The 26,727-nt window shown below is 36.4% G+C and overlaps 1 protein-coding gene across 2 annotated transcripts in view; it reads left to right on the top strand.

Moving 5' to 3' along the window:
* The window catches only part of GBE1 (1,4-alpha-glucan branching enzyme 1), a 156,452-nt gene that overhangs the window by 112,992 nt on the left and 16,733 nt on the right, over window positions 1–26,727 (top strand). For both annotated transcript variants that reach the window (XM_065741857.1, XM_065741856.1), the window contains exons 13-14: window positions 11,214–11,398; window positions 15,307–15,437. In XM_065741857.1, coding sequence (XP_065597929.1) covers window positions 11,214–11,398; window positions 15,307–15,437 — 316 coding nt within the window. The remainder of the gene's footprint in view (window positions 1–11,213; window positions 11,399–15,306; window positions 15,438–26,727) is intronic.

Raw genomic sequence — 26,727 nt, 5'->3', positions numbered from 1 at the left:
GCCAAGTCCTGCAAATGAAATACTGTTTGTATTGTCTAAATTCAGAAGCCACTTATGTAACATTCAGAATACTCCTTAATTACACTGAGACATGTCTGGTATGCGATCTAGAGATATTTATGCTTGCTTGTTGTTGTTGGGCTTCTTTATTGTGTTTGCGGTTGCTGTTTTAAATCACGGCAGTCTAACATTGGTACCCACAGCACTGAGGCTGGCATACCAGAGAGAAGTCTCTGGGTCCTTCAAGAAAAGCACCTTAGTGTGCCACAGTGCTCAGATGCAACTGGCTTCAGCTGCTCTACTTGCTTTCCATCTCCTTGAGGAAAAAAAGTAATGTAGATAGCAGGAAGATGTTGTGTTTTTTGCTGATTTTTACAGTAATCACAAAATGAAGTTTTTGAAATTCCCTTAGCAAGTGCCCAGGTACGTGTAAAACGATGACAAATTAGGTGTTTGAAATTGGTCTTAATATGGCTTTAAAACAACTATCTTTTAAGGAGTTTATGAATGCATACTCATTGTGACAGGGTGAGTCACATTCAGGCAGAGAGCAGGAGGCAGCTGACAGAAGGAAGCTTTGATGTGGGCTCAAAGCAGTGATGTGTGATTCTAAGAGGAATATTGGGAATATACTTTTTTGAGGACATTAAATAGGAAGAGGTTCAGTTCTGCAACTAGAAGTATTAAAACTGCAGTTTCAAGAAAGCAAGACTTCATATTACTTTTTGTTCATTTGACATAAAAGGATCTGGCCTGTTCTGTGGGCAGTTGAGCAAGTTCATAATCCATTGTCTATCTGACTTATTGTTTATTGCAGTTCTGTGTATGAAGCATTTGTTGTGGAGGTTTAAATATGTCTAGTGCATGTAAAGGCATATGTACAAGAAAGGAGCTGATTTTCTAGAGTAGTTGATATGTCAGTTCTGAAGTGGACGCTGTGTGCAATTGAGTAGAAGATAGACTGACATTCTCTGTGCTTTATTTTTATCTTCCTGAGGAGTTTAAGCTGACTCTTTATAGTCAGCTAGTATGAAGGATTTTGTAAAATATATGTAGGTTACTCTGAAAGTAATGCTTCCTATTTACTTCCATGGAAAATGCAACAGATGCAAAGAGCACAATAACACTCTTGGTCACAAACTGCTTTTTTTCTACCTAGTCACCACTGTGAGTCAAGTTGTGTAGGTAAAGTGATTGAGACACTCTTCATGACGTGATGATACTGCCGTGCATTTCTGTCTGGAACATGGCTTGTCTTTCATATCACTGTCACCACTGCTGAAATGCACCACCCACCACCTCACTGTGCTCACATCCACTGTGTGATTTCGTCAAACTTCCAGCAAGCATCAATGAATATTAATGAATGCCAGTTTTTCCATTTGGAGGAATTTGATTTACCTTTGCTTCATGGGCACTTCTGTGTCAGACACCATTCTGTGAAACTGTCCCTCTGCTACCATATGTCTCATGGCAGAAAAATGTAGTGGAGTATTGGTGGGAAGGTTCATCCTCTTCTGCCATACAACATAGGCCATACATCATAGGCTAACATAATAAAATAAGATCTTCGGACCAGGCCTCACATACATCTGATTCTGACAGGGTTGTTTTGTACCTCCATGCCCAAGTTATGCTCCCAGATATCTTTTCTTGTCAGTATTGACATCCATTACAATCCTCTTTCCAGTGTAACATTTTTTGTTGACTCCCTAAAGTCTAAAGGCAAGCTGACAATTTTTTTTCCTTCTTATTTTTTGGAGTCATATCAAATTTCATCACTTCCTGCTCTTAGCAAATGCATATTTACCTAATTTTAACTACATTTGCTCCCATTGCAAGTGCTGAATGTTACTGAACAATTTAAACTTTCATTATTCTATGAATCTATGAACAATTTAAACTTTCATTATTGACTTACTTTATGTGGAAAGCTTAAACTTTTGGTTTTTATCAAATATTATTCAAGTAGTCTTTTTCTTTAGTTTTCATTTAGTTTGACTAGCTTAAAACTTTGTTATCCTAATATTATAGAATTAAATTCTGGACTAACTAGAGCCAGTAAGAAAGCTTCCATTTATTTAATGTGTTATGGCAAAAAAAAAAATCTGCCATTTTTCTATGACCTCTTCCTCTTACAAACTTGTCCTTGATTCAGTTTTAAAATCCATGGATGTGTTAACTGTGGTATTCACCAATAGCTAGCAGTATGTCACACTGAAAGAGTAAGCTAGAACTTTGCTGTTGACATCTTCTGTTTGGAAAAAGTTCCTTCCCATCAAATTTTGTTCTGCTTTGTTTTGAAGGGGATTGTTTTTGGCTATTTTTTTTTTCCAGAATTTTGCTGTTGTTTTAGCAACAATGTAGTATGAAAAGATGTATCATTGAGTAGGCATGCAGTGTAGTGGAAATGTCACAGTTTCCGTGTCAGTCTGTTGTTTTGCCAAGATGCTACTAATAGGAAGCAGCAAAATGAAAACTCTTACAGTATAGCAGCAACACACATAGTCTGTGTTGTCAATTTGTTAAATGCAGTATTGTGATCTTGGAGTAAGTTTTATGTCTGAAAAGTATTATTATACACAGCACAAGGGGTGCTGAAAACAAACCTCCGTGACTAGAATTTTTTTAAAAGAAGGTCAATAAAATCTTATCTAGATGATTTCTCATGGTCCTCAGTGTCAGTAGTATGAATTGACAAAGCTCCTGAGCTCTGTTCACTGAAGCATTTAAGGAAAAACATTTGTCTGTCCCTAGGACCTGAATATCATTAATGGCATTAATAATATTTGATTGAATACTTTTTTGATGAAACGCTACAGATAAGTAAACAAACTGTTCATTCCAGAGAAATACTTTCCTGTGTAAATATAGTTCTACTAACTGTGAACACATTGTGCTTTGCCTCTGTTGGAAACTAATGTATATCATACTGTACAGTGTCTATGCCAAGCTGTTCCTCTTTGTAAGCTAGCTCCAGCGCTGTCATGCCTTCGCAGATTCAAAGAGTTGGAGTAGAATGGGTTGATGGTTGGACTAGGTGATCTTAGTGATCTTTTCCAACTTTAATGGTTCTGTGATAACACACATATCATGTACTTAATAGTAATGTCAAAGTCATACACAACTGCCAGTTCATCACAGACTGTTTACTTTTGAGTATCTACGCATAACTATAAAAGAATACATTTCTAATCTGGGCCTGGGATTGCCATCCTTACTACGGACTTGAATATCCCTGTTTAGTAAAAAATGCGAGAACAGATGGAATGCTGCTATAAACCAGTGTAAACCTTTATGCGATAATAAAACAAAGAAATGTATTTGAGACTTTACCTCTAATTTCTTTCAAAGTACGCTTATAGTTATGTTTGAATGAGTTAGGTTAGCAATCACTATTTTTAATGTTAAAATGCCCTAGGAAAGTTACAAAACTCATCAGATACACAATATAAAGTAAATTTAACAGCATGAGTTTGAGCACTCTGTGTGTTTGATGCTGTACAGATGTGTCTCTGTTCTAATCAGGGAATTAAGGATTAGTTGCAGTTCTTTTTGAAAAGTAAGCTCTTAGCTGAGAAGCTAGGAATGCCTGGGCAGTATACAAGAATGGATTCCCTTCTCTATGTATGAATGTTTTAGTAGTGTTCTCTACTACAGCCATTCTTCCTGAAAGATATCTACTCTTCCTTAGATAACCCAGATATAGCCCTGGGAAATACACATGGGAACCAGGGTGTCAACTGTATCATTTTTGTGGCATATAAATCTAATAGAATTCAAGTGAAATATATTTCACAGAAGTCTGGGATGTGGGCTTATTTCCTTGGCTTTACAGCAGTATTTGCTGAATCCTGAATTCTACTCAGGTTTCAAGATATTTATTTTTCCAGCTTAAAACGAAAGTAGCATTACTGGTTGTGAGAAGTGTCTTTTAATGGGATTTCTGCTGACTTCTTATTTTCCATGTAGACTGTGTAAGGAATAGATAACATGGAATTTTAAGAGATTATTTCAGAGTATTTGTCATGGTGAACTTTGAAAGTACTGTGATCATCTAATATAAGGGAAAAAAAGCTAATTTTGCCTATTTTAATATATTTCAAGACTGGAGGCCTTCTGAGAAATTCCATATCATCTACATACTGGTATAGGTTAACTGTCTAGGCTTAATAACCTGTGTACCAAGCTACAGTCTGATGTTGTGTAAAATGGTCAGCATATTAAATAGAAAAAAAAAAGAGAATACCAAAACTTTTAACAGTAATACCAAATTAATGCAGTATCTTGCAAGAGCACCAATTTTGTAAGCATTTGTCCACTTCTATGAAATATAAATTCAAGAGACCTCTTAGATTACTGTTTAACTAAGTCTCTGATATCTGCATATTTGTTTTTTTCTGGGTGATTTATTTGTATTAACTTGTGGTATTTTGCCTTAATGACTGAGAGAATGATGAAGTAAATCTGTTTGCTTTGACAAGAAGACATTTATTGTAAGTGGCATATACTGCAAGTGTATCTCTTTTGAAGGAGAAAAGGTCAGTAACCAGTAAATGATCTTGTGTGTGTATGTATACACTATTACTGTATATGTGTAGTAGTAAAATCCTTAGTCTGTTGAAGATAGCTTATAAAACTCGTATTTTCCTGCTGAGTGGTATATGGTTTTCAGAATCAGAGAATCACCGTGGTTGGAAAACACATTCAAGATCATTCAGTACAATTGTCTACCTACAAACAATATTTCCCCACAAAGCCATGTCCCTAAGTACCTCATCTAAATGTTTCTTGATCACCTCAAGGGGCAGTTACTCAAACATCTGTCTAGACAGCCCATTCCAGTGCCTGATCACTCTTTTGGCGAATAAATTTTTCTTAACGTCCAATCTGAATCTCTCCTAGAGCAACCTGAGGCCAGTCCTATTGCATGTTTATGCAGTAGAAGAAGCCAACCCCCACCACTACACAACCTCCTTTCAGGTTGTTGTAGAGACCAATAACGTCTCTGAGCCTCCTCTTCTCCAGACTAAACAATTTCAGTACCCTGAGCCACTTCCTTTAACACTTGTGCTCCAGGTCTCTCTCTAGCTTTGTTGCCTTTCTATGGCTTCAGTGTCCTTCTTGTACTGAAGGGCCAAAAACTGGCTAAAAACTCAAGATGCAGCCTCACCAGAGCTGAAAATGGGGGGTATGATCACCTCGCTGCTCCTGCTGGCTGCACTATTTCTGATACAAGCCAGAATGCCATTGCCCTTCCTGGCTACCTGGGCACTCTACTGGGTCACTTACTTGAGTGTTGACCAACAACCCTAGGTCCATTTCTTCCTCACAGAAGAAGCTTTGGCTGCCAAAAGCTTTGGCACATGCAATAAATACTAAGTTTATCTACACAGTTTTCATAAATTTAAATCTTTTTTTTTTAATGTTATACTTCATTCTTTCCAATTTGAAAATCCATGATAATAGTGTTTAGGAAGTAAGAACAGAAGACAATTTTCACAATTCTTGAAATGTTTTGAGTTTTAAGTAAGCCAGCCAAAGATTGATAAGGGAAGGGAGAAGAGCAGTAACGCTCGTAACAGAGCTGACACCCTAATTTTGTTCTCAAATTGTCAGAATACAGAAGCAGTTTCTCTATTTATTTTATTAGCCTCAAAGAAAGGTGTGGAGAGCGTTTGCCTTAGTTAAGATTTTGCCAGAGCTGTTAATCTCTAGCACAAAATTGTTTCATAATGAAAGAGTATTTTTTATGATTCCGTTGGATTTACTTATATCATCCTGGTATAGAATTCCAGACCCAAGTATATTTACCTGGTGTAGGGAACCTGCTTTGGCAGGTAGGTTGGACTCGCTCTCTTGAGGTCCTTTCCAACCCCTATGATTCTGTGATTCATGTTAAAACCTTGCATTCAAGTTGTTGGCTGTGATAAAATTTGAGATTGAGAAGCACTGAAGAAAAAAAATATATGGAAGTTGAAAAAGAAGTTATAACAGATGCCTTTATTTAGTACTATAGAAATATCTTTGTTATTCTGGTCTAAGAACAAGAAACTGTATCTATAGTTAACCAGAAAGATTTTTTGGAACAGCAAGTCAGACATGCTAGGAATTCCGTAAAATTTCCATTACAAAAAGAATCATTGAGTACTTGACCTGGCTCTTGTCAGCTACTGTGGGTAGAGTACTTCATCTCTTGTGTGATCTAGGGTAACCATTTTATGGCCTGAGTGCTTTCCTATACCTTTGGCACATTAGCGAAACGCTTGTGTTTTTTTCACACCAGAAGAGAGACATTCTTTTGTTCCTGTAATACAGTCGTTGTTCCCTCCTTTATTCTCTGTCTTGAGCCATTTCCAGCTGATCCACATACAACAAATCAGCGATTACAGTGTTTTCAAGCTGGAGTCGAGAATCCCAACAGAAAACAACTGATGTGTATATGTGTGTGCACAGTCATAAAGTGCAGCAAGGGTTTAATAACAAAACAGGATCAGTATAGATTACTCACTATATAGCTGAATAAATATGCTCATCTGGTATTATACTCTGCAACAGGAATAAATGTCTGTTACCTTTTATCATCTCCCTTCATGCTGATTTGCAGTCAGCCTGAATTGCCATGTGCTCATCTGACTCTGGGAATAGCCAGGGAGTACTACTGCACAACCACAATAATGCTTTGCATTGCCAGGCTTGACACTAGCAAGGGCAATATCCATGCTTAGCAAAAGAAGCAAATGAGACTCAAAAAAAAAAAAAGTTTACTTTTTTTTTTTTTGTTCCATACAAGCCTGTTTTAGTTTCTGATGAAGTGAAATTGTGATATATTTCTTTGGTATTTCTTTTCTGTGATATATTGTAGAATTAGATTTGATATATTGCATTTCTTAAGACGCTATCATAAGTTAAACTAGTCTAGAATGCTATACTTCTGATAAGCCCTTTCTGTATTTTGTCATTTTCTTAGATACATTCAACTTAGTCTCTCAAGTCTATTATAATGTCTTGCACATCATGGTGTACTTAATGTAATTTCTAGGATCAAGGATCTTAATTACTGGAATCATATTTGCCATTCCCATATTGTAGTTGTAATTTAATTCGTAATTAAATTTCTAATTCTCTCCTAATTCTTTCAGCAATATAATTTATTAATTAATTATTTTCTTAAGTTTGTTTAACACTCTTAGGCTTTTGTTCTGATGTCCTGCATGGCATCCCTGTTCTTATTTATTGTCTTGCCTTCAATTCCATTAACAGCACAGCTGTTGTCACAGGCTGAGGGAGCTGGGCTTGTTCAGCCTGGAGAAAAGAAGGCTTTGGGGTGACCTAATTGCAGCCTTTCAGTACCTAAAGGGAGCCCATGAACAGGAGGGGAGTCAACATTTTGAATGGGTAGATAACAGCAGGACAAGGGGAAATGGTTTAAAGTTAAGAGAGGGAAGATTTCAGTTGGATGTCGGGGGGAAGTTCTTTACTATGAGAGCGGTGAGGTACTGGAACGGGCTGCCCAGGGTGGCTGTGGATGCCCCGTCCCTGGGGGTGTTCAAGGCCAGATTGAATTGAGCCCTGGGCAACCCAATCTAATATTAAATGGGGAGGTTAGTGGCCCTACCTGTGGCAGAGGGATTGGATATTCATGAGGTCCCTTCCAACCCGGGCCATTCTGTGATAATGTTCACAAAGGTAGTGAACATAAATCAAATCAGTTATAACTCAGGAATAAGCTGATTACTTGGCTTGTTCAAACTACCACTTACTTTGGTAGAAATGTATTAAAGTACAACAGCCATATATCTGTCACAGTGTGTTTGGTCTCTAGCTAATCTGCTTTAAGCAGAATCTTTCTGCAGTATTTTAGATCATTTATATACTTGTTCAGTATTATACACCTATTAAAGCTTGTAACTTTTGATGTGTCAAGTGAAGTACTTGCTTAAACTGCTTTTTAAGAACTTAATCTCTTAATTCATTAAAAAACAACAAACAAAAGCTAAAAAAAAATACCAAACATCTTTTACCACTGCCTACATCTTCTAAATATGCCCTCAGTTTTGTTTAGCCTTATTCTTTGAGAGGAAATAACTAGTAAAGATGTCTTAAGAGGGGAGATCAAGAAAACTCTAATGACCTGTGGGGCTCAGCTACAAAGTAATCATCATCATCTTGAGTACTTTGTGCAGTAGATGTATTTCTACCCCAATAAACAAGTGTGATGTAAATTTTCATTATAGTGATAGTGGTAATTCCTTTGTTGAGACTAGGATCTTGAAATTTTGTACACAATCAAGTTCCACAATATGTAGGGAATAGCAAACTTGAATCAATTCCTAAATAAAATTAGTATGCATTGTACTTCAATGATTTGTCTTTGTTTTGTTTCCCTAATCAAAATCTCAGTTAATTTCAGCCTTGTTCTCAGCCTCCCCCACATTAGTTCCATTGTTTTGATTTGCATCATTTATAGCAGCTGGCTTCTTGTTAATCTGTCCTTTGGACCTTTACATCAAACAGCAAATTAATTACAGGAAAAGAAATCCCAATAGTACTTCTATGCTTGGAGGTTTTCACAATTATTAAGAAGAGAATGCTTCTGATTCTCATCAGAAAGGAGAAGGGGAACACAGGAGAGGATGAAGCATGTACTTAACAGATACCTTTGGCTAGAAGTAAGCATCAGTCAGTTACCCCCTACTTTCCATTTTCTAGCTCCTCCTTTCTTTTGCTGTAGAGTTAAAATAGCACAAAAGGCAATTAAAAATAAATAAAAGTAGTACAAGGTGTGTATTTCATCTTAAGGGATGTTTAATGCTTTTTAAGTTGCAGGAGCATATTTAAGTTTATTAGAAGCCCTGCTGTCAACCTTAATATTAGTAATATAGTCTTGTTGTTGAGTTGCTATACTGTGTACTCAGCATTGGTGAGGCTGTATCTTGAGTATCGTGTTCAGTTTCTGGCCCTTCACTTTGTAAAAGATATGAAGGCCCTGGAGCATGTCCAGAGAAGGGCAACAAAGCTGGTGAGGGATCTGGAGCATAAATTTTACTTGAAGTAGCTGAAGGAACTGGGAGAAAAGGAGGCTTAGGGGAGATCTTATCGGTCTCTACAATAACCTGAAAGGAGGTTGTGGTGATGTGAGGGTCAGCCTCTTCACCCAGGTGATAGGACAAGAGGGAAAGGCATCAAGTTGCACCAGAGGATGTTTGACATGGAAAAATGGAGAATTTCTTCTCAGGAAGAAGGGTGACACACTGACACAAGCTGCCCAGGGAGGTGGTGGAGTCACCATCCCTGGAGGAGTTCAAAGAATGTGTGCATATGACGCTGAGGGATATTGTTAGTGGACATGATGGGGACCATGTGCTTGGACTAGATGATCTTAGAGGTCTTTTCCAACCTTAGTGATTCTATGATTCTATACTAAATTCCTTATTTCTTACTGACCATTATTAATGATTAAAACAATAACTTTTTTTGCTTTCTTTTTCTTTTTAAACATCATAAAAATACAAACAGCATTAAAACAACACTAGCTACTGTGGTGGGGAAACAAGGAAAGCAGATGGAGACAGAGGAGTTGCTGTATGGTCCAAACATAAAGAGCTACACTTCTGGTGAAATACTCCATTAAAATGACGTGCTGGTTCAGTTTATCTTCACTATCTTCCATTGGTTATCTCCCCACTTTTATGTTTTTCTTGAATGAAAAGTTATGATTTCCCAGGCTGTCTTTTCAAGATACATATCATCTCTGACTTTCTAATGTTTCTTGCTCTCTAACTAAGCTATCTTGTGTTGTCCATCTTTTGGATAGTGTATATAGATCATCAATGAAGGTAATGCCTTGTCCAGCATATTGAATGTGGTTAGGTAAACTTTTTTGCAGCAATATCTTTTCTCCGTTTTTGTACCTTATTGTTCTCACTGTTTAAGAACTCAGTCCAGCATTATTCCAAGGTCATTTTGAGAGTCCTGCTGTGAGTTTGATTCTTTTATATTTATCTCTGTTTCTGAGCTGAATATGAAATTTAGTGCCTTACCTTTTCAATGGGAAATTTAATTTATAACTTGTCAGCTTGCTTACAAAACAAGTAGCAGTGCAAAGGATTCTCCTTAATATATATGCAGCCTCTCTCTTTTGTTCTTGTTTCACTTCTTTATTCCCATGAAGCACGGAAATAGACCAAAACCATTTTGAAAATCTAAATTCATAGCTGTCATTGTTGACCACAACCTCAGAGCCTCCCAGGCAATGCAGGCTGTGTGAGACAGCAGATGGTGGCTACACATGCAGGGTATCCATCCAGGAAACTGCACACCTTCCCTCAGCACCCCTGTCCTTCATCTGCCCACAGTAGTGCAGTTTATTGCCAAAAGTTGGGTAGCTGTTTGTAGAAAGATTAGGATTTTAATAGTAACCCCTTTACGTCTGATTGTATTAGTTTATGTATTTCCAGATACACCACTTGTTGCCTGTATTTTGGAGTGACTAGGTATTGTGTGCTCTCCATAAAAAGTTCGCGGTGAGCCAGCTATTGTAGACTTTGCAGTGTGTTTAATTTACAAAACATTGATTGTCATCTAATCTTGTGTAAAATGAGTAGTCAGAATTGGCTGGGAGTATACTAGGCTGTAGTTTATAGTATGAATTAGAGACGTTAAAGCCCATCTGGATTTGCATCAAACATAATAATTACGGTATATAAATAAAACAAATCAGAAAGTTTGCGTACGTGAATGTTATTCTATATACTGCATTCCAGTTGAAATGTTGACGTGATTCTTTAATTTTTGTCAGCTGAGATTTGCTTTGGATATTCCACATAAACCATGGTGATGGTTTTAGAGTGACTGTGAAACTTGTATCCTGCTTAACTGAATTACTATTGCCCTTATTTTAAGGAAGAGGAATGAGAAATTATCATGGTATGATAGCATAGGGGTTAAAATGCATCCATCAATTCAGATATCCCTACAAGTTAAATGGATATTTTGCTCTGCTAGTTTTATTGGCCAAACAAACCTGTTACCAAGCATGAGTGTTCTAAAAATGATTTTAATAATAGAAGGACCAATTCATGTACAAGGAATTATTCTTTGAAATTTAAAACTTGTAGAAAGGAAATACACTTTAATGAATCATATTTTGTAAGATTTTATTATTATTTTTAGCACATGATTTTCACAGCTCCTCAATATTTTAAATATAGGTAATGAATTTGGGCATCCAGAATGGCTTGACTTCCCCAGAAAAGGGAATAATGAGAGCTTTCACTATGCCAGAAGACAGTTCAATCTTACTGATGATCATCTTCTTCGCTATAAATTCCTAAATGAGTTTGATAAAGATATGAATAAATTGGAAGAAAAATTTGGCTGGCTTGCATCTCCTCCGGTAAGCTGTATATACTAAATGATAAGTTTTTAGTCACCAGTTGTGTACATGTTCAGAATAACAACAATACAAAATTTGCATGCAGAAATTTTAAACCGTACTTTATTATGCACTGTGTAACGCCTCTCTATATATTTCAAGTTGTCAAAACTTGTCACTGAGATATCTTCCACAGATAATGCAAATGTGGAACAGTCTCCTTCTAGCTTCATAGCAAGCTGTTTTAGTATTATTTTTGCAATTTTTTTTAAGTAACTGCAGATTGGATAAAGCAGACTATGAAATTGTGTGTAATCCAATCCAAGGATTGCTTTGTGAAAGTGTAAATTATTCTGACAGGTCACTTTTGCATAAATAATCATTACTGAGAAAACACTTTTGATCAGCTGTAGCGTAAGGTATAGTTCCCTAATCTTCAACTTGTCACTTTTGTGTTTGCTTTTTTTTTCCTAAAAATTGCGCTGTACCTTTTCTTATTAAAGCAACTGAATTATAATTTCTCATGTGAGAGAATGTGTTTAAATTATGTGTTTAAATGATTTCATACTAGTCATAATATACTTCAAAGATTTTTTTTAAATACATTTCTAGTTATTAATAGCATTAGCAAATGCAGCAAAGGTGTTTTACGTAGTTTATCAGAGCAATTTGGGCACAATTAAAAAATAGAAAACAAAACAAAAAAAAGAAAAAAAAACACTAAGAACTGATACTGATTCTTACCTCATGTAAAAGGAAAAATTCATATAATAAAAGAGATCCAGTTTTGCTAAAAGGAAAATGTGGTTCTTCCTCTTAAATTTTACATATAGTTTAAAAAAGTTCATAAATTTTCTATGGTATTACGTAGGTATAACAGTTACATATTACATCTGATGTTCTTATCTGTATTGCTTGAATCTTTTATTGTTTTACTTGAAATGAGGTATTGCATCAGTGTATTTTCTAATTTTTTGTTAATTCATTTAGAAGTCTGGAACAGGTTGAGAGACTGTGGGTTAAGATTAGGGATGAGACTGATGGCAACTGGGGTCTACTACAGGTCATTTGATCAAGAGGAATCTGTTGATGAGGTCTGACAGGGGATTTCAACCTTCCAAACATCTGCTAGGAAAGCAATGCAGTTTGCAGCAAGCAATCTGGGAGACTCCTGGTGTCCATTGACAATAACTTCCTTTTAAATATTGGACAGACCAACCAGAGGTGAAATGTTGATGGACCTGGTGCTCACCAGTGTAGATCATTAAAGACGATTGGTTGAGTTTATGATCTTGAGGAATGTGGGCCTGCAAAGAGTGGAGTCAGGACCCTGAACTTCAGGAGAGCAAACTTCAGGTTTTTTTTAGGGAATTGTTGAATGAGATCTCCTGGGAAGCTGGCCTCAGAGAAAAAGGTGTGAAACAAAGCCAGCTATTGTTTAAGGATACCTTACTGAGAGAGCAAGTACTCTCCATCCCTCAGAATAAGAAAGCAGGCAGAAAAGGCAGGAGGCAGGTTCGGCAAGGACCTGCTGGTCTTTGAAAGCAAAATAACACAATATAATACAATATAATAAGAATTGAAGCTAATAAATCAAATAAAATGAGCAAGAGAGAGTGTCCGATAAACCGAAGGCCTTACGCTAATGCTGAAGGCGGACGGCAGCGAGCACCCATTGCTGAGTCCATCCCAGAGGAAAGAGAGTGACCCATGACCACAAACAGTTTTTATCTTTCCCTCTGAGCGTAAACACGTAAGAACGCAAAGCATCCCAAAGTCCTCTGGGGAATGGAGTTCTTCTTCTCTTCTGAGACAGGTATACCTGGAACTATCGATGATCCATGGAGCTGGAGCATTAACTCTTTAACTCTAAATGCACTGCATGATGTTATGATGTGGTATACCAGTACCAAAAATCATAAAACCATGACACAGGACATGACACCTAGGAAGAATACAGAGATTATGTCTAGACTTGCAGAGATGGGATCAGGAAAGCCAAGACACAGATGGAACCGAACTTGACAAGTGATGTTGAAAACAACAAGAAGGGGTTCAGTAGGTACATTGGTCAGAAGAGACAGGCCAAAGAGAACATAGTGTACCTCTTCTAATAAATGACAAAGGGAACTGGCTACTGCAGATATGGAGAAGGCTGAGGCACTCAGTGATATATTCATCTCAGTCTTCATGAGTAACGTGGATTTGCATATTTCTCACATTCCTGAACTTCACATCCCTGAACTACTTCGTGGGAACTGGGAGAGTTCCCTCCCACAGACTGTAAGAGCAGAGCATGACTGAGATCAGCTCATGAGGCTGAATGTGTACAAGTCTATGAGTCTAGATGACATGCATTCCAGGGTGCTAAGGGAAACTGGCTGATGGATGGGGTTGCTGCTCTCTGTCATATTTGAAAAGTTGTGGCTGTCAGCTGAAATCTCTGGTGACTGGAAAAGGGGAAATATCACATGAATTTATAAAAAAGTGAAGAAGGGAACTGCAGGCCAGTTGACTTCACCTCTGTGCCTGAGAAGGTCATGAATAAATACTCCTGGAAGACATGTTAAGGCGCATAAGGGATGAGCAGGTGATCTGAGACAGCCAGCATAACTTCACCAAGGGAAAGTTGTGCTTGACTGATCTACTGACCTTGTATAATGGAGTAATGGTATCAATGGACAAAGAGAAGACAACTGATGTCATGTACCTGGACTTCTACAAGGCCTTTGACTTGGTTCCCCACCAGGTCCTTATCTCTAAATTGGAGAGAGATGGATTTGAAGGGTGAATTATTTGTTGAATAAAGACTTGGTTGGAAGGTTGCAGCCAGAGAGTTGTGATCAATGGTTCTATGTCCAGGTAGAGGCTGGTGATGAGCAGTGTGTCCCCCAAGAGTCTGTCCTGGGATCAGTACTCTTTTAACATCTTTATCAGTGACATAGAGGATGAGATTGAGTGCACTCTTAGTGAGTTTGCAGATGACATGAAGCTGAGTGGTGCAGTTGATAGAAGGCAGGGATGCCATCCAGAGGGACCTTGATTAACTCAAAAGGTGGGCCCTTGTCAGCGTAATGAGGATCAATCAGTGAAACGAAGTGCAAGGTTTTGCACTTGGGTTGGGGTACTCTCAGGTATGTATGCAGGCTATATCCTTGAGAATAACCCTGCTGAGAAGGACTTAAGGACCCTTGTAGATGGAAAAACTTTACATGGACCAGCAATGTACTCTTGCAGCCTGGAAGGCCGGTGATATCCTGGGCTGCATCTGAAGAGGAGCTTCCAATTGGACTAGAGAGGTTATTGTCCTCCTCTACTCTGCCCTCATGAGGCCCCAGCCTGGGGTACTGCATCCAAATCAGGGGTCCCCAGTATAGGGAAGTCATTGAGCTTTCAGAGGGAGTCCAGTGGAGGGCCGCAAAGGTCATCAGAGGGCTGGAGTACCTCCCCAATGAAGACAAGCTGAAGGAGCTGGGCTCACTCAATCTGAAGATGAGAAGGCTGTGAGGCTGTGGGGAGTCTCCATTACAGTCTTCCAGTATTTAGAGGGAGATTATACACAGAAGGAAACTCAACTTTTTATGAAGATAGATAGTGATAGGACAGGGGTAATGATTTTGCACTAGAGTAAGAGAGATTCAGTGATCTAAGTCAGGGGGAAGTTTTTCTCTGAGAAGATGTTGATATGCTGCCCAGAGAAGCTATGGATGCTCTGTCACTGGAGATGTTTAAGGCCTGATTGGATGGGGCCCTGGGCAATCTGATCTAGAGCTTGATCTAGCAGTTGGCATCCTTGTGTATGGTAGGGGTTTGGAACTTAATGATCCTTGAGATTTCTTTCAATCCAATCCATTCTATGATTCTATGATAGGTTCTATGAAGCAAAACATTTCTTAGCATTGGATTTACATTTTTTTTTTCCTTCCTAGGCTTTTGTGACTGAAAAGCATGAATCCAACAAGGTCATTGCATTTGAGAGAGCTGGTCTCCTTTTTATTTTCAATTTCCATCCATATGAAAGTTACGTGGACTACAGAGTCGGTGTTGAAGTTCCAGGAAAATATCCTTTTCTTACTCTTTCATTTTTACAAGGAAATTTACTTAATTGGTATTTATATTTGTTTGTTTGTTTAGTATTAATGCAAACTATAACTAGAAGGTGAGACATCACTTACTCCTCATCAGTACAGTCTTGCTTTAATTCTTAGTGTATAGTAAAAACAACTATTAGAAGTTTACTATCTTCATTAAATCATTTTGTAGAACACATGTAGATGTAGAACCCTAAAGGCTCCATTTGAAAATGTCTTTGTGTATCTCCCCCACCACCCCAAAGTGCTGCATAGAAATCAAGGAACTCCTTCTTAAATTACAGAAGCTGACAACAGTAAGATGCACACAGTTGCACAAGGAAATGCATTAGTTTAAACCTCCAGGAAGATTGTGCAATTTCTGCTTTATAATTGGGTGTACTGAGAATGTGCTCTTAGCTCAGCTGAGAAACAGTAAATGATTAATCTTGAGTAATTGGCTGGTTTTACTTGTGTCCAAATCCAGTTTTTCAAGTGCGTTGACAAGCAAAGTCTAATGAATCTTGCCGTGTCAGTTTAAAGCAGTGCAGCTCCTAACTTTTTTTATTTTTTATTTTTTTAATTAGCAGTTTCAGCAAACTGTTGATGTATTTGAGTTGCTTTCATACAGTATAGCACCTTATTACTGGATTAACGCTGAATCTACCCACAGAAACTTCAAAACATAGCAGGATTTTGGTTTAGAAACATCAGGTCAAATCCTTCATTGCTGTACTTTGCTGCCTGTGTTTTTCTACCTTAGGTCCTAGTAAAGGTAGAATGGAGTAGTAACTTGGTTTAGTAAAATCTTAATCTGATGATGTGAGATATACCATCACTTCACTGTCACAGGTATCAGATATCTACCTGTTTTAGTTGATGCTACCATACTTCCTTTGTCTTGTATGAAATGCTTTGACTTCTGCAGATGGAAAAGATGTTAGATCAATTTTAAGGACTGCAACACATAACAATAGATTTAGCTTGACTTTCTGATACATATACAGATAAAATTAAACCCAAAACACGTTTTGTTATTCACTTTCTTTTTCAAAAATATTAGAGCTTCAGTTCTCAGAAATGCTTGAGAAATATTTCCAAAAAACTTAATCACAAGAACTTCATATCATTTATTTTCTCTCTTCTATGACTAATGTCTTGATGAGGCCTGTATTTTAGTACTATTACTTATGTGTCTGTTTCCCTAGCTTCATTTTCTGTTCTGTTCTAAGTGAATTAAATGCCCAGGCTTTATTTTTATGCATATATTTAAATGTGTTGTGCATAATTTTACAAATTTTTTCTTCTATATCACATAAAACAAAGATGGGACTAAGCTGTACTCAGGCACTTTTGAAACTATTTGATCTTCATGAAACTATTTTTATGATTAATCTATTGAATAAATATTTTATATAAGCAGGTTTTTTTTGGCATTTTTTTTTACCACTGCTCTAAACTTTCCAGTCATTTCAGAAGCATTTCATGAGTCTACTTTACAATACCAGAATCTCCTTTCTCCTTAGGCATTTGTTATTTGTGTAGAATTCTGAATGTGTTGCTCCTGTTTCAGCTGAGACTGTTCTGTAGTAGTTGTTGAGAAGCAAATTGGAAAATCTTGTCTTCACTGGTTTTCCTTTGCAGATCACAAGGCCCATCTGGATTTCAGTAAGTTGGTCTGAGAGTAGTTTACTCTGGTCGTTAAATAGATTCCTGTGCTGTTTCTTGGTGAGCAGCACAGTCAATGCCAATTGATTTTATTTATTTTTAATTTTTAATTTAAGCAAGTGGAAATTCACTGGGAAGTGTTTGTTATTTATATAGTGGTAGATTATCAAATTTTTTTCAGATTCCTTTTCAGAAATCTTGATTCACTGACAATCGTATGAGAACTTAGCAGCTCAAGTGTGTATAAAACAAGCATGTTATAAAAAATCATAAAGATGATGTTTCATATTTACAGTTTAAATTATATATTTATTTTTAAGTGTTAGCCTCAGTACACATTCTTGTATAAGTGAATGCAATATATAATTTTATTTACAATATATATTACAGATGTTTTAAATGAAAAAGGCCTTTGTTAAGGCATAAAGATACGTAATAACTTCCGTTCACTGAGCTAAAGTTTTTATGGCTAATGGAACTGCCAGTTATAAACAATGTATTTGCATTTATTAGAGCTGTTTTATTGTACTAACTCCTCCTACACTAATCATATAGTGAATTTCTTAGTTCCGTGTCCTCAGTGTGCCACGGTACCTGCTTGCTCTGGTAAAGCTGAGGGTTCTTCATGCAATCATTCTACTGCTTTTCCGTCAGATATGTACCTTTACCTGAGAGCTTTTTTCATTTGATTAAGAAAGTGTTTTCTTGTTTTACTGTACTTTACTGTTCACAGCTTTGAGGGAAAATAATGAGCTTCTTGAAATTTAGTAGTCTTATTTGAGAATTTCAAATATAGATTCTTTCTGTCTGTTACCTTCTCAACAATCCTTCCCCTAGCAGCTTTCTTCTACAGAAGTTCAGTGTATGAACAAGGTGAGTGAACTCTGGGCATTAGCTGTTGCCAACTGAATCACAGCCTGATTAATGTTGTATTTTTATGTCTGAAAACAGGAAGCTTCTTTTCAGTATCTAAGATTTTAAGGATGCTAATTATTCCAAATAATGTGTGCTATCTCTTGCTACTATGAGCTCTGGTTCACACTAACCTGCTGCTAGCCAAGTCCATGGGCAATGACTTCTTTGTGAACACCTTGAACATACCTAAGTTTTTTGCTCCTGTTCTGTATAGGTAAAAGCCAAGCAATATTAAATCTAGCAATTACATTCTTTATATTCTTTTCATTGATAAATAAAGATGAAAGTACTCCATTATCCCACTGTTGTATGTAAAAAGTTTGCTTTTCCACTGCTCCAAGGAAGGCCGTGGAGTTGTGGAACTACCGTGACCTGGTAGTGCTTGATCAGCATACTAGGGAACAACTGAAATCTTAAAAATAGCTGGTATGTAGTTGGCAACACTTCTCTGAATCTGAGCTTGAAAGCAGAATCATGTTACAGAAGTTTCTTAAATATCTTCTAGATAGCAGAGCAGTGGTAACTGATTGTATGCATGGTATTAATTGGCAGCAGATTTGAGATATTGAAAATAACTAAAATGGCTTCATTTCTATCAGATAAGAAGACAATATATGATATATGTAATTCTGTTTGTGCCAGCAATCCCTAAAAGTTCTATATTCTTTTACAGAAATGGTTAGACAAGAGATATGAAGCTTTCTAAGTCTGGTAAAAGTGAGCCAGTACAGAAGAAGTAAAAAATGGTGTAATTTCCAGGATTAAGGAACAAAGTTGAGGCTTTTTTTTAGTACTTCAGTTAGGATTTGCCTTTATTTTTGGAACTGAAAGTTAGGGGTGGTGGTTACCAATAATACACTACCATAGGAAGTCCTTTGTATACCTCAGTTAACCAGGAGAGTTAAAATTTGTGACTTCATTTAATCGAGTGTGCTGGAAGTCCTTCTTGATTGAGTTTTCTGAACTACTAATCAAAAATAGCTTCCTTGAATAGTACTTATCATCAGCTTATAGGCAAAAAAAAACCCACAATGATGTATTCTTGCAGCTCAGTCTTTTATAGCGTTCAAACGTTTGTAGTATAGCAACAATACATAAATGTTTATAATACCAATTTTTAAATGGAATGTATCCAGAAGTTAGCAACCACTATTGCCAATTTCAGCATCCTCTCTTCTGCTTGCCAATATTTGGCTGACCAGTGGTTAATATCTGTTTACTTTAAAGACACTGTGTTGTTTTTCATGCAGAACCTCTTTTTTTTCTAACTCATGTCCTGCAATTAGAGTAGTGAATTTTATGTGTAGTTTTGTAATTTTTAGCCTGAGATTTTATGAAAGTATAAATAGGAAATGTTGTCACACGTGACCTTAAAACATCAGAACTTCTCCACTTCTGAAAGCAATTCTTTACTCTCCCTTTGGAACTTGAAGATGAAGCAGAACTACTAAAAACAAGAGCTTATTGTTACCCTATGTTGTATTTATTTTAAGAAATGAGTGGGTTTTTTACTTGGCACTCTGAGAGGCAATTTGCTGAATAAGCCTTAAGGCCAAGTACTATAATGTATTGATTAAATTCTTTTTAATAAAAAGTTCTACTGAACGATATTGGAAAGAAACTTAGTGATGTAGTGTAGATCATTCTACTTACCCATACCTAAGTTTCAGTCTGTATAATAAAAAAGATTAATCAGATTTGTGTATGCAACACTTGTCTTAAATTTGTCTGTATTAACTGGATGGCTTTGGCACATATTCTAATAAATATATAGATAACTACACTGTTGCTATTTCTGACTTCTCAGGTATGTTATTAGTTACATTAAAGGATACAGAGCTTCCTGAGTCTCTGGCCAATGTTTTTGTAGGCATTCAGCTGTCCTTATCGTTACCTTCTTCCAGCAGCTCTTTATTTGTAGCCTGTTGGCACAGCAAACTTGACTTGTACTTTTATAGAGAAATAACAGTAGACATTACAGTCTTTCTAGTATTGCATAGTTTGTAAAGTCTTTCTGAACAAGCAGCTTAATGAAGACTCACAGCTAGCTTGAATTCAGTTTTCTTCTCTCTTATACCGTTGTCTTCTCTGTTGATGTATTTCCCTTCTAAGTGAGTTGCTCAGTTCTTATTTGCTTAAGATCATGTATCCTAGTGTGAAACATTCAAAGACTGAGACCTTAATAGTGGATGTGGGCATGAAAGTCTGTGTTGCTGAGCAGTACCAAATCTCAACTAGCTTATGTCTGTTAGTGTCTTGGCATTTTATATTGTCATATACTACACTACTAAAATACAAAGAGGGAAACAATAGTGTGAAAAGAAATGCTTACCTCATTACAAATATTGCCATTTTTATATAACATAATGTTCCAAAGCATTGTGAAGCTAGAGTGAATGAACATCATAAAGTCATACACTCATTGTTGGCATGAATTTACAGTTAATATATTGAAAGTCAGAGTTGTCAATATGCAGGTAGCTAGATAAGGCCTGAAATAACACGAATATTGAATATCACAAATATTGTCACTGAAATGCTGGAGAAATATTCTTTGGAAAAAAAAAAAAGGCTCTCTGACATTTGCAACCTGCACCAAGAGCTTCTAATGAGCAAATAAGGTCACTTGAATGAGTCACTGGAGTGTGATTGCTGAAGGCAAAGATGCTGCTTTGCAGGCTGCTTTGAAGTGCAGTTATGTAACTGTTCTTGCCTATTAGAATTCAGCATGTATACAGCAAATGAAGACAAAGAACTTAATTTAGGATCAGCTAAATGCCAAATTCTATCAAGGTAGTTCATACGTTAAGGTTAATATGTGTGAATTAGAAATATAGCCTACTAATGCATCTTGAAAAAGTTTGATCTGAGTAGGAAAAGCCACAGGTTTCCAGCACAATGGATCTGTGTAACTATTAGGGCAGCATATGCTATTTCTCAATTTCTATTTCTTTATGTGGAGAAGAAAATATTTCTATGCTGATACTGGAATTTTACCTCATAAATGGTGCTCTTGCAGAAGCTTCTTCATGAGAAATAGGCAGCTTGTGTTAACAAATTTCTGCCTAATTTGCTTCAGTTTGGAGATGTAACAATAATCAACACCTAGATCATCCGTTTCTAGTTCTGGTTATAGATAATTTAAATGTTAACAGGAAACTATTGATAAGTTTCCTCTTTTCTTTTTTTCTAATTTTGGCTAAACCTTTCTATGGTGTAGTGGTTAATTTGATTCAAAGGCTTGTCTGCAGTCAGACTGTTTCCTCTGTTGAGAAGAGTGATGGCTGAAAGGAAGAGCAGAAAAGGAGCTTTAATTTCCATTTAAGTTAACAATAGTAAATTCAAAATAACTTCCACACTTCTGTAGAAAGATTTCTTCCAGTGTGTTACTGTCTCTACTATTAGAATGATTCCTTTACTGCTTAATTGAAATATGTTCAAACATGTTTTAAACGCTGTTTATTCTTAGTCCCATTTTTACGATGTAGAGAGATTCTTTCTGTTTAGATGATACTGCTGTCACTTTTCTCATCTTCTCTTGTTAAAATTTCTCAACCATTCCTCTGGAATTAGCTTACTTGAACTTCAGTGTCAAAACCAAGTCATAGTTCTGTCAGTTTTCCAAATCCACAGAGCTATAAAGATTCATGGTCTTGAAAAATTAGAATTGCGTGATGTTTATGCCAATGTTTTTCAACTGTATACTTCCTCTCATTTTGTACCATTTCCTACAGTTAAATAATTCTTAGCTTTTTGCATCTACCCCAGCTGAACTTCCCACCATTCACCCTGGACCATTTCTTAAATTTACTGTGGCCCTGTAGTACAATTGAACAAATCTAGTATTTTGAAGATGTCAAAATATACATTTGTAACAGAAGTGTTACTAGTATGTACAAAATACATGAATGGAAACATGTTTGTGCAAGTACTGACAGAAGCAACAAAATAAGAGTTAAAAGAATGATCTGTATTCAGAGTGGAGAGCGTTGATCCCAGAAGCAGAACAAAGGAATCAGTTTTCTTATCAAGACGGGAAGGTAGCTAAGTGTCACCAGCTCTGTTGTGGCACAGCTGACTTGTCAGACGACCCTCCATCCTAACAGCAGTGGGATGGCAACAAGATTTAACATATGCTTTTCCTTTTCCCATTAGCACAGTAGGAAAGCAGACACATTGCAAGTAAACAAGGATAAGCAGACAGTGAACAGCAATCTTTTCTAACACTTACAGAGACTGTAGTGAGGAGAATACTAAAGCAAAGAATAACAACTCAGAACAACTGTAATCTTTCAGAGGATGTAAAAGATTTGTCCAGTAGCTGCATCCTCATTATGAATCAGGAAGAACCTAAGAGGCATAATGAACTGTTGGTAACTGACATCCTTTGTTTTCTGTGTTGTATGCTTATAGTGCATGCTTGGACATGTAATTTAGTATGAGAGTGAGAAAAATTTGTGACAGAATGAATGTGGCTAAAAGCAACTTTCTTAAAGATTTCATAAATAACCCTTTTTCCTTCCATAAGATTTCATGCTGACTTTTGTTAAACAATTTTTCTGCAGCCAGAAGTCTCATTAAAATTACTTTATATTTATTTTCCTTTTTTTTTAATAAGGCTCGTTATCTTGCAACAAAGCTAAATCAGCATTTTATCTTCGTGATTATCAGCTGATATGTATTGATATACATCCATATGTACGTTCAGTTGAAGCAAAAAGGTATAGCAGTTGTCCCCTACCCCTTCAGTGCTGAATCATTAGTTAACTTATAAATGACTTCTACTATCCTGTAAATGTTCTGACTTGAATATCATGAAGACAAGATGTTTAATTTGATTTGAAAACTCTCTGATATACTCTTCTGTGAAGTTGACACCTTAAGTCTTCTCCAAAATTTGGACTGTTTTTAGAGAAGGAAAAATGGTAGCCTTCACCTTGAAATTATGCTAATTTCTTGCTTTGTTATTGAAATTAAAGAACTATTAAAAAGAAAACAAACAAAAAGGGGTCGTAACAACTATGGGCTTTTTTACAGTTCTTCTGATATCTTCTTTATCTTTCCTCCACACATGGTACATTTAAAAAACGAGTTCTTGTTTTTCATATTATGTCTTACTAGCAAATAGTTTTGTCCCTTTAACATACTCATTATTACCTCGTTCTTAGATCTGCAACTATATTTCTTGGTTCTGTTCTGCATTTTAGTAATTCATGTTATGACTGTGACCATAGCTTTTCTTTTACAAAATCAATTCAGCGTTATAATGATTTTCAGTTCTACAGGTGCTTTCCTTTCCTTTTTCATTTGATTTCTTATCTTCCCTCTTTGGCAGGGTGTCTTCTTCAAGCAGTAACATTTTGGCAACTAAAATTTTTGCCAGGGCATCTTATCTGTTCTCCCTTTCTGTAGTATTTTCCTTTAGCCCTAAGTCATTACTGCTGGCTTTGACTTCTCAAACCAGCTAGTACCTTTGTATGTAACAGTAATGTATCATCTTCATTATCATCCTCATGATTTCTATATATCAGTGCATTTTCCAACAGCTTTTCTGCATAACTATGAAGAACAGAATGACATTCACTTCCTATATATCTTTTGCTCTTGAGCAGGGCATGGTTCCAGTAAATCCAGTCTAAAGTCTGAATTGGAGTGGCCTTACAACCATGGTACAACTTTATTAACTACAAATCTAATTTTAGGAATGTTGCTTTTCCAAACAGAAACTTTCCGTAGTGCAGACAGGCAAGCAAGTGTTGAAACAGATTGCTCATGATGTTGTGCAGGCTCAATCCTTAGAATAACCTTTTGAATAACTTACTACATAAAGCCCTGAGAAACTTGGTCTAACCCTGTAGCTGACTTCACCAGAGGTCCCTTTCAAACTAAATGTTTGATGATCTCATTTTTCCTTTAGGCTGCCTTATGATATTCTTTTCTACACTCTTGTGGGAGTATAAAGTTCTGTGGTAAGTGGGGGCCATCTCTCTTACGTAGATGAGCTGTTTTTCACTAATTAACTTGAATCTATTTAGCAGTAGCTTTCCTAAATAGTAGTTTTGTGTTATTTCTGTCAGCTTGATTACACATAAGTAAATAATTGGAACCATCTTAAATTTGGGAAACACGCTCTTGATAATGCCAAGCCACACTCAGAGTTGATTTTAAATAGATTGAAACAGTGGAATAACTAAATGGAGCTGAAACTGGGATTATAAACGGTAGGAAAATCAACTCATTATGAGGATAGATAGTGATAGAACAAAGAGGAATGATTTTAGACTAAAGGAGGGAAGAATTTGATTAGATGTTGGGAGAAGTTTTTTTTTACAGAGAGGGTGGTGAGGTGCTGGCACAGGCTGCCCAGAGAGGTTGTGGGTGTCCCGTGCCTGGAGGTGTTTTAGGCCAAGTTGAATGGGGCTTTGGGCAACCTGGTCTAGTGCTTGACCTAGCATTTAGCAGCCCTGCCCACAGGCTGGGGGGTTGGAGCTTGGTGATCCTTGAGATCCCTTCCAACCCAAGCCATTCTGTGATTCAGCAGAGAAAGATTTTTGTGTTTAAAGTTGATTTCTTGATTTTTCTGAACTTCAGTTAACAAAAACAAAAAAACAAAAACCCACATTGCTTTCATGACTGTCCATATACAATGAGTTTCTGTAAACATACAAAAGATAAGTTATTTGTGGTAAGCAAAATGGCACTTTTAAAGCATTGCACTTCAATTTTTTAACACAGAAGCTCTCTAATTCTCTGTGTAACCAGCTTTAGTTTTTGAAGAAAGAGAGAGATTTTATTCTAAGAGCTGCCCTGAATTGAAGCCATTCTATTTTCATTTTTTCTTGGAATAACTCTGGGTTTTGCATCTACAGAGTGAGTAAACAAGTATATACAGCCCGACCTGTTCTCACACTAAAACCAAGGCAGTGTTTCTCTTTGGCTATTTGAGAGATTTAAGTAGACAAAATTAGCTTGGTGTCTTACATATCTGAACTGCTGGCTGTATCTAAAGAACAGAAAAATATGCATAAGTAAGGAAAAACATTATTTCAGATAATGATGTGTTTAAGGGCATATGGACTTCTGGTTGTGACTAGTATCTGTGAAGGCTTCAAATGAAACGTGGAATCTGTGAACTTCATGTTTTGCCTCGTGTAGTTTCCAATTTTGAATAGAGAAGTACTGAAAAAGCAGGATAAGCTATTTTTGTGTTTAAAGTAGTAAAAGGAAATTTTGGTGCATAAATGACATACTTTTAATCCATGCTTGTAAGGGTTGATCCTTAGTAACTTCTATGCTGTTTGCTTAGGGTGAGGTTTTTCTTTGTTGTTTTTTTTTTTGTTGTTGTTGTTTTTTAATGAGCAAAGTTGGAAAGACTTGTATATTCAGCTTTATATGTGGATGTGAGTCATCCTACTGTTTTGCTGGTTTATTCAATCTGACCTCTAAGCATCCACTTTTATTACAATATTGAATTTAGTTCATGTGTAGACTACTTGCATGCTAGTTGCTAAAACAAGAGAAAAGAGAAATGCTGGTAAAATACTTGTAGGTGGCTTTTGATTCCTATTTCACATGGGCAAAAATATTTTACCATAGTCTAAAGGTTAGATTTGTCAGAATATTTCCAAATCATTAAAGATTTTTATTTGGAAGTTTTTATCTTGTACAATCACTATGTATGTAGCCAATAAACTAACTGTACTAAAAAGCAGTTCAGTGCTTAGCATCAGGCAGAGTCAGCCTTCATTTTCATCTGCTATGCTTCAGGATGATTTTTAAGTTGCTAAATGCATCCTCATTAAAAATTTCAATACATCCAACTTCAATAAGTCACATATTCTCTGTCTTTTCAGGCAGGAGCATTAGATAGGTATAAACATGTATGGGAATTGTATCAACTTATTTCTGCCTAAAAGGAGAGAATTCTACATTCTAGCATTTCTTTATTATAAAAATTACAGTCCCTGGAATTCTCAGAATTTTATTTTTTTCTCCTTCCCACCGCTGCTTCTTAATGGTCTTGCACATCTGAAAACATACTGCCTTCTCCAGCAATATTATCTAGTAAGAGAGAGAAGGTGTGTTAATCTAAAAGCTTATTAGTTCATTTTAAGTTTTGATATTTTTTTTCTGGGGTTTGAAGTCTATTTTTATAACTCTTTATTGAACTGTGCTAATGTAACTGTTTCAGTTCACTGTCTGTTTTCAGTAAAAGCAGAACTTTTCTGTAATTTGGTGTTGTATTAGTGATTGAGGAAGAACTTTTTTTCACTTAATCTACTATGATATAACTTATTTGAAAGAAGGAAACCATCCCCTAATATCTGTTTCTGGATTAGAATGGTGAGTCGATACTGATACAGAATCTGTCTAACTTTTCTGTAAGAAAATGTGTTTTCTCTGTTCACTATTCCATGCTTATAAAGCTTTCTTCTTCTTGTCATGCGCAAGATCGCATGTGGTGAGCTGTTATAACAGTGCTTGAGCATATTTTTCTTCAAAAATCTATGACAATTAATTGGATAGTGTGGGGAGAGCTGTTTGGGTTTTGTTTGTTTGTTTGTTTGTTTTCTCATGCATTCCATTATGTTGTGCCAAATGCTCTAATTAAATATCTCTTGCTTTTGTACAGCCTCTGCAAATATATTTAGAACAATAACTAAATATATGGAAGTTTTTAGTAAGATATAGGGTTCT

This window comes from Cyrtonyx montezumae, unplaced genomic scaffold (assembly GCF_038088225.1).
Source record: "Cyrtonyx montezumae isolate F1298 unplaced genomic scaffold, pur_monq_1.0 scaffold_3, whole genome shotgun sequence".
Lineage (NCBI taxonomy): Eukaryota > Metazoa > Chordata > Aves > Galliformes > Odontophoridae > Cyrtonyx > Cyrtonyx montezumae.
This window is presented reverse-complemented; position numbering and strand designations above follow the sequence as displayed.